At 41.4% G+C, this 9,261-nt stretch overlaps 1 protein-coding gene across 1 annotated transcript in view; it reads left to right on the forward strand.

The window, feature by feature from the left end:
- LOC126977203 (uncharacterized) overlaps window positions 1–7,401 on the forward strand; it is a 44,838-nt gene extending 37,437 nt beyond the window's left edge. The window contains exons 11-13 of the mRNA XM_050825915.1: window positions 293–401; window positions 5,023–5,177; window positions 7,254–7,401. Coding sequence (XP_050681872.1) covers window positions 293–401; window positions 5,023–5,177; window positions 7,254–7,328 — 339 coding nt within the window. The 3' untranslated portion in view covers window positions 7,329–7,401. The remainder of the gene's footprint in view (window positions 1–292; window positions 402–5,022; window positions 5,178–7,253) is intronic.
- The last annotated feature ends 1,860 nt before the right edge of the window (window positions 7,402–9,261 follow it).

The raw sequence follows: 9,261 nt of genomic DNA on the forward strand, positions 1-9,261 counted from the left end.
ACCATAAAATAATAATAATACTTCGGACCGTGTTTTCACGGGTACGGATCGAAATCGGGATCGGACGTAGTGCGAAAGCGCTCTAACTCCCTATAGAGCTGTATATTTTTGTTGGTAGCGGCGACTGGTTGCGCCACCGTGGTGTCCCAGTGGAATATAGCCCTTACTCGTTGAAGCTCAACGTTTTTGAAGTGTTAGATCGTGAAATATAAGAGTTTGACACTTTTTGCATTATGAGCGTCATTGATCGACCTCAATGAATAAAAGATTTATCACATTTGATGGCTTACAGATGATAAACGCTGCAGCTAAGTTGCTGTCGCGCACTGTCACAGAAGGTGTTTCCAAGGGAATGGACATTATTACTGGAAAAGTTACGTTACCGTCAATGAGACAACCGAGTTAGTGCTCACAATATATTAGTCTAGTTATAGTAACTTTATTATCTTCTTATATTATCTGTATTGTATAGTGTGTCATAATACTTCAATATTTGGAAAAAAAAGTAGTCCATGAAGCTACTACAAGCGTTTGCAAATAGGGAGCTTCCAGCTTGTGAATTTGGTACTGTCGATCGTTGATACTAAGGGTTTAATACATCCACCGCTATCCTGTGAAAGTTAAGGTTTTAAAGCGTTGCTTATTATGGATTCCTTGGCATGAGGCACATAGTCTAACAGTATAGTGCAGCAGTATACTGCAACTGTATAGTGCAACTGTATAGTGCAACAGTATAGTGCAACTGTATAGTGCAACCGTATAGTACTGCATTATAGTGCAACAGTATTGTGCAACTGTATAGTGCAACAGTATAGTGCAACTGTATAGTGCAACAGTTTAGTGCTACAGTATAGTGCTTCAGTATAGTGCTACAGTATAGTGCAACAGTATAGTGAAACAGTATAATGCAATAGTATAATGACGACATTGCCCTGTACTTTTCCCGGGGCGTAAAAAGAATAGGGGAGTCCCAGGCCCATGGGTGTCGTAAGAGACGACTAAGGGCTTTTTAGAAGTGGGAGAGTCACGCTGCCGTCTTTTGACGTCAGCACAATCGGGCCAGACTCGTCCGGGTTAATTACCACACTCGCACAGAATACCGGCGTGAAGTAGCAGCCTAGTGCCGCTATGTTTCGCATAGGTTAGTGTCGAGGACCGGTGGCCATTCCCCCCCCCTCCACCCGAATATGACAGCGGTACTAAAAAAGATTTTACCCCAGGAGGGTACCGACCCAGAGTTGGGGAATCCCTCCCCGGGCACTCTAGCTCGGGCTGCCCTTCGTATTCTGGGGAGGGCACAGAACCACGCATGACCAAGGACAAACGAGGCAGTATCACCACGGCACCCCGCTCCACACTTAACGTGGACTTTTGCAATATCAGGGGAATTCACTCCAATTTAAACGCCGTCTTCCACCACCTTGAGACGGCGCAGCCGGCCTTGCGTTTCCTTACTGAGACGCAGATATCTCGACCTAGCGACGTCATATTTAACGTACCCCGGGTACAAAATTGAGCACAATTTTTTGCCTCATGCCGGGGTATGTGTGTACGTTAGGGAGGATATCTGCTGTCGCCGTCTCGGCAATTTTGAGGGTAGGGACCTGTCCACTCTCTGGCTCCGCGTAGATTTAGAGGACCGCGTCCGCATCTATGCGTGTGTCTACAGGTCCCATAGTGGTAACGCAGAAACCGATCATCTCATGGGCTGCGTTCAAGCGGCAATTGACGACGTACTTGCACAGATCCCCTCCGCTGAAGTCGTAGTCTTGGGTGATTTCAACGGGCACAATGCCGAATGGCTTGGATCACGTACCACAGACTACGCAGGACGATCTGTGCATAATTTTGCATTGGCGTATGGTCTGTCCCAATTGGTTGAGTCGCCAACGCGGCTCCCGGATGTGGATAGCCACATGCCGTCCTTATTGGATCTTCTGCTGACTACACATCCCGATGGTTACCAGGTCTTTGTCGACGCCCCTCTCGGAACGTCCGACCATTGCCTGGTCAGGAGTGTAGTGCCTATCCGACGCCAACGTCGCAGACCACCAGCGACCCGCCGCGTTTGGCAGATTGGGATAGGATGCGTTCCTTTTTTGCATACTACCCTTGGAGCAGGGTTTGTTTCCCTTCGGATGATCCTAGTGCCTGCGCCGTTGCAGTAGTCGATGTGATACTACAGGGTATGGATATTTTATACCAAACTCTGTAGTACCCATCGGTGGCAGATCACAGCCCTGGTTCGATGCGTCAGTTAAAGCAGCATCTGACTGCAAAAAACAGGCGTATCGAACTTGGGTTGCGGCGCTGGGCACAAAGGATCCGAACTGCACAGTTCTTAAGAGGAAATACAACCGTGCCTCCAGATTTTTTAAGCGGCAAATCGCCCGTGCAAAGTCAAAACACGTCGTCAAAATCGGCGAACAGCTTTCCAGTTACCCGACCGGAACACGCAAGTTCTGGTTGTTGTCGAAAGCTGCTCTTGGTAACTTCAGCCAGCCGTCCATGCCGCCGTTGTACATGAGGAATGACGTCCTGGCCCATACGGCAAAAGAGAAAGCCGATCTCTTGTGCACTCTTTTCGCCTCCAACTCGACTCTTGACGGCAACGGAAAAACACCGCCGACCATATCGCGGTGTCAGACCTCTATGCCTGAAGTACAGTTCAGACAGAAAACTGTTAGGCGAGCTCTGTTTTCGTTGGACGTCAGGAAGTCGAGCGGGCCGGATGGCATTTCTCCAATCGTGCTTAGAACGTGTGCCCCTGAGTTGACGCCGGTGCTAACGCGTTTATTCCGGCACTCTTATTCTAAAGGCGTAGTCCCTGACTCATGGAAGTCTGCCCTTGTCCATCCGATCCAAAAAAAAAGGAGACAGTTCGGATCCGGCAAACTACAGGCCTATTGCTATTACCTCCCTGCTCTCCAAAATAATGGAGAGCATAATTAGCCGTCAGCTTTTGGTATACCTAGAGGGTCACCAGTTGATCAACGACCGACAATACGGGTTTCGCCATGGTCGGTCGGCAGGTGATCTTCTGGTATACCTGACACATAGATGGGCTGCGGCTATTGAAAGCAAGGGGGAAGGCCTGGCAGTTAGCCTGGATATAGCGAAGGCCTTTGATCGTGTATGGCACAAGGCGCTCCTCTCCAAACTTCCATCATTTGGGCTTCCCGAGAGCTTGTGCAAGCGGACGTTCAGCTTCCTCACTGGGCGTAGCATACAGGTCGTTGTCGACGGATATTGCTCGAACCCGAGGCCCGTGAATGCTGGAGTGCCCCAAGGCTGTGTGCTGTCTCCCACGCTGTTTCTTCTGCATAACAATGATATGTTTGATACCTCCAACATTCATTGCTATGTAGACGACAGCATTGGTGATGCCATATACACGGGCCATGCAGGTCTCTCTCGGGAAATTGTCGACCAGTGCCGGAAGAAACTTGTGTCTTCTATCGAGTCCTCTCTTGAGAAGGTCGCGGAATGGGGAAAATTGAACCTTGTCCAATTTAACCCCCAGAAGACTCAAGTTTGCGCGTTTACAACTAAAAAAACCCCATTTGCCGTATCACCGCTCTTCGAGAACACTTCCCTTAAAGCCTCGCCTAGTATCGGAATACTGGGTCTCGAAATCACGAGCAATTGCCAATTCCGTGGCCATCTGGAAGGCAAAGCCAAATTGGCTTCAAAGAAACTGGGCGTCATTAATAGAGCACGGCAATACTTCAAGCCGGCCCACATACTAGCGCTCTACAAAGCGCAGGTCCGGCCACACATGGAGTATTGCTGTCATCTCTGGTCTGGCGCACCCCAGTATCAGCTCGATCCATTTGACCGCGTGCAACGCAGAGCAGCTCGAATTGTCAGGGACCCAGTGCTCTGTGAACGGCTGGATCACTTGGCGTTGCGTAGAGACGTCGCTTCATTGTGTGTCTTCTAACGCATTTATCACGGGGAGTGTTCCGAAGAGCTGTTTAACCTGATTCCTGCCGCCGAATTCCACCTTCGTACGACACGCCACAAGTTCCTCACTGGGCGTAGTAGTATCATCCTCACCATCTGGATGTGTGGCGGTCCTCCACAGTGCGGTTTTCAAGGAGCTTTCTTCCACGTATTACAAAGCTGTGGAATGAGCTTCCTTGTGCGGTGTTTCCGGGACGATACGACATGGGTACCTTCAAAAAAAGCGCGTACACCTTCCTTAAAGGCCGGCAACGCTCCTGTGATTCCTTTGGTGTTGCAAGAGATTGTGGGCGGCGGTGATCACTTAACAACAGGTGACCCGTACGCTCGTTTGTCCTCCTATTCCATAAAAAAAAAAGACGACATGGCCCTTATTTATTCCTCCAATTCTAGTTACGTATGTTTGTTAGTACTTTCATTTCTTAGTATTTGTTTCGTTGTTTGAATCCTTTTGACGAAGACTTCTTCTTGATTTGTTTGAATTTTTAGAAGTTCAATCATTATGAAAATAATTTCATTTTTCCCCGCGCTCGTAGTGAAATAATGTTACAATTTGCAAAACTGTCAAACAGTGCGTCATTGATAAATCTCATAGAATTATTTCAAACAGAAATAAAATTTGAAATATAAATTTTAAGGGTTACGAATCGAAGTAATAGCTATTCCATCTCTCAAGTTGGATAAAACTGAATCGTAGTTTAGAAGTACATCGCGAAAAATCAATGTGACACCAAATTTTTATAGTGAAAATTTTATTACATTGTCTCAAACTTTTTCGCCTGTGTGTTGCATGTCGCGTGACGTTCGGGCGGCGCCTATAGTTCAAAGCAGTTGACCGTGTAGTGTATAGACTATTACTGATGTGTGCCAGTGCTCCACGCTATTTTGTTTGTTTTTGTCAGTGTTTAATGTAAATATTATTCCAAACATTTTTAGTTAAATGTCTATAATGTGAAATAAAGTTTCACTTTTACCGTGGATTCATAAAACCACACAATCCTTTTTATTCTATACCAATGAAAATAATTTATATTTAAACTTGCCTTAATTGATCAGTGGAATGGGGTGAGGCTGTGGAAGGCCTCGCGAGCGCAGTGGTGGACAACAAGATCAACAGCGACTGTGGTGACGTAAGACGAACCAGTCTGTACCTGTCACATCGCGTCCTGCGCTCCCTGGCCGCGGAGATGAAGCAAGTCAAGAAGTCCTTGGTATGTTATGTGTTGGACCCCCACTTCGAGAACCGTCTCGATGTCAGTTGTGTAAATGTAGCTCATCTGTACTGAGCGTCTTGTTCTTTAGGTGATTTACGATATCTATATGCTGACCCAAGGCTATGCCACATGGAACGGAAGTACCTTAAATATTGTAGACATAACGTTTTACAGAAAGTAGACTATAATAATAATAATAAGCCTTTTTATTTCTTAAGGCGACACTAAATGCCAGCGACCTTGAGCGATATGTGTTCACGGCTGCCGGCCCGCCATCTTTGTAACAAAGCCAATATTTTCAAAATTCTTGCGTGGATAACAGTTTATATGCTTACAATCCTCGTTATTCACTACTAATCTGAATAAATGAACCTACACAAAAAAGTACAAGCTATAAGAATAACTTTTCTGAGAGAAGTACCAAAAAAATGCGTCACGCCATGCCAAAAAACTTGTTTAACTTCAAAGAAAAGTGGTAGTTCAAAAAGGCTCGGCAGTGTTAACTATAACCAACAACAAGCATTAGAACAAATAAGACTTAAGGATATGTGTAACAGGATTAAGTAGTGTTCACAGCTCCAAATGGTATACTTTCACCACAAAACTTGTCTAAAAACACCAAGTTTGCGTGGTTTCTGCTTACTCTTCGCCTTAACAGTAGTTTGTACAATCGATTTTTTTTACAGTAAACACAAATTTACATTGTATTTGTAATTAAGCTATGGTTAATTTTAGTAATATAAGTGTTTTAGATTAAATTAAAATATATAAACAATTATGGGTTAACAAGAACCTCTGTATGAGTAAAGGCCTCCTCCAATGATGCCCATTCTTGTCGGTCTTGTGCTAAAAGTATAAAAGTGCTGTGTTAAGAGTAGGCTATATATTTATTAAAAAAAATATTTTCATACAATGCTTAGTAGACGATAGTGGCGACGCTACGAAACATCGAACAAAGAGAAGACCGAGAACGTGTAATGTATTCTATCTCATTCTCTCGCCGCCTGAATCCTATACATTAACATGTTTGTGTCTCTATCGTCTCGCTTTTTCGTACATTGCGTTTCATCGAGTTTCAAATCACAACGATTCTAGAGTAGTTTCATTTCAACAATTTAAACTGCATTCATAGATTTTTAAGTGATTTCCTGATTGAACCAGGAATCGACCATGATAATGTCCGTTGTATATCCTTACGGCAATGACAGCATTTCATTTTTCTGAACAATATTTTACATTCGTGGTTTTCCTTTTATTTCTGATTCTATGTTATCTACCACAAAAAGCCTTATGATGAAGCCTTTCGATCGGTATAATGAAGCTGCAGTGTTTTGTTTTCTCTTGTAGCGGGTTATTTTAAAATTTATGAGCGCAGTTTAAATTGTTTTATTAATAAAAATAAAGTCCACTTTCAATAAAATGTTACATCTACAATATTTAAGGTACTTCCCTTCCATGTGTCGTAGCCTTTGTTCTAAAATAATTATTTTTCCAAGGCCTTGTTAGGCACATATAATACCAATAAGGCCTTCGAATATCTTTTTTTCACTGTGTGTATAATGTAGCTCTCATTTAATCCAGTAATTTGGATTGTTGAAAAATAGTTATTAAAAAGTGTGTGTACTTATGTATGCACGCAAGAAGTTATATTTCTTTGGCCTAACGAAAAGCAAAAATCATTAAAATTATTTATTCCTCGTGCTATTCTACTTTCTCGAAAGAACAATTTTGTAAAAATCTTGCTAAGATGGCTTTGACAATTAATTATTGAATAATTAATTTACGGCTGTATAGGCTTGAACCCAATGCCTGTCCTAATAAAGGACGAAGAAACCAAAAAAAAAATCTGAATGATGCAAAGGTCAGAAAATTTTAGGAACCAACTTCACCCTGTTACTTTTGTGATACATTGATACGCGCGCATCTTAAACTTTCACTTTCATCATTTTTTCATAACGCACCTAGAGAAGTATAACTTCAAAAAATCGATTTTAGTTTTTATGCTAGCTATGCAGTTGGTTAACAGTTAGATAACCCTTGTGTCTTTCTAATTTATTACATTGTCACCGACAGAAACAAAGAAACTCGTCAGCATCGGAAGAGGACAAAAAAGATTTCTACGACACACAAAAAGTTGCTGAAACGTAAAGTTAAAATTGGCGATTTATTGTCTAAGTTTGTTATAGTGTTTACATTTGCTAAATTCAATTTGAATCATGGAATTGAATATATGTTTTAATTTATTATACTGTTTGTATCTTTTGACTGTAACGGACATAATTGCTTCTACTAACTTAAACATGAAATAAACTAATCTAAATCTTTACAGTATACATATTGAATACTAATATTGGGGGTCTTAACAAACTTTAGTGTTTCTCAATGTATATTAATTATACTTGCATCTTGTTTTTGCCAGTTGAGCTAATGTGGTAATTGATATGCCCTGCCCATTCCAATGTACTGCCGCTCAGAATTCTTGAAAAACCAAAAAAATCTGAGCATCACTACAACTGCGCTCGTCACCTTGAGATATAAGATGTCTCATTTGCCCAGTAATTTCACTAGCCACGATGCCCTTCAGAACGAAACACAACTCTCTAAGCATTCTTTATTTGGGCTCTTTTTAATAATTGTAGCAGAATTTTAAGTAATTTTTGTACCAGAAATAGATGTGATGGCAGTTCTAATCCGGAAAAACATTCCGTTAGCTCTATAAGTCATCATTCTTTCTCTCAGCCATTCTAATCCAGTTTGCTGTATGTCTCCTTCAGATTCCGCCAGTTAGCCCTGTTTTGCAATCCTTCCCTCGAGTTCGTCTCTGCAGATTGGCATTAATCTGTGGTCTGCCGATGTCTCTTTTAAACCCAAGGCCTCCATTCAAAAACTATTTTGCCCCCCATGGAAACATTTTCCGGGCTATGTGACATGCCTACTGCCTCTTCAGACTTGTCACTCGTTTGAAGGCATCAGTGACCTTACCTAAACTTTATTATTTACGTATTTGACTCACTGCAGGTCTCTCAGCGTAATTTTTTTTCCTTTCTATTTTACTCTGGGCAACATTTTTATACTCTTCTTCTTAAGGCTTATTCTCTGTAAACATAATATTATAAGATATTATTTAAGCTCTAATTGTAGGTATTAAATACCAGAATAAATTATTAACCAATTTGTATGTATTTTGCTGGTTAAATATAAACTATGGAGGTTGAAAAAATCTTACAATTGAGGTAAGAGAAAATAAAACAAGCTTAGGTTTCCGACAACTATTTAATATATTCAGGGAATATTTCGAGCGTACGAGTCGCCAGATAGTTTAGGATAGTCTCTGAACAATAATCTGGACTTTTTGCCAATCTTAGACTCGTCGCCGTCAAAATTTATTCAAGAGTTTTAATTATAGGTTTTTTTTTTATAAAAGAATGTCGCCACTATTGTGTACAAATGTACCTACTCGAGTCTCAAGTGAAACCAGTAATTTGATGTCAAGTGAAGCATAATTATCTTTAAAAAAAATACAACTATGCCTTATTGGACTGTAAAAATCATAGCTGCCATAAAAATATATCCAACGAAGGGATTTTCTATCATCGGTAATTATAAGTTTCCGATTTAAATACAATTAAAATTTTCTGTGTTGTGCAAAATATACAATTACAAATGAACCATAATATTACAACGTATGATTCATTTACCTTTACGTTTGATCGATGAAACTTATGACATGAAGCCTCAGTGGTAATTTTTTTCGAAATCAGCTCATTATGTGTCGTGTGTGTGTATTATATTATATTTTACAACTTACAGCAGGAATTTATGTAAGTACCTATTCTCTTACATGCTCTGGTAAGGATGTAACTACCATAATATGAACTAAGGTGGATATATTGTATATTATACTCTTCGTGGCAATATCCAAGTAGGTTACGGCCGTTCCCAATATTCAGTCTATCTCTTACTTGAGATAAACATCGTAACTGTCGTTCACTTTTCTGTCCCAATAAACTTATCGACAGTAACTCACCTTATCCGTACACGCTGTCTGTCAATGGGACGACGTATAGCTTACCAGCGATAG

Source organism: Leptidea sinapis, chromosome 44, assembly GCF_905404315.1.
Source record: "Leptidea sinapis chromosome 44, ilLepSina1.1, whole genome shotgun sequence".
Taxonomy (NCBI): domain Eukaryota; kingdom Metazoa; phylum Arthropoda; class Insecta; order Lepidoptera; family Pieridae; genus Leptidea; species Leptidea sinapis.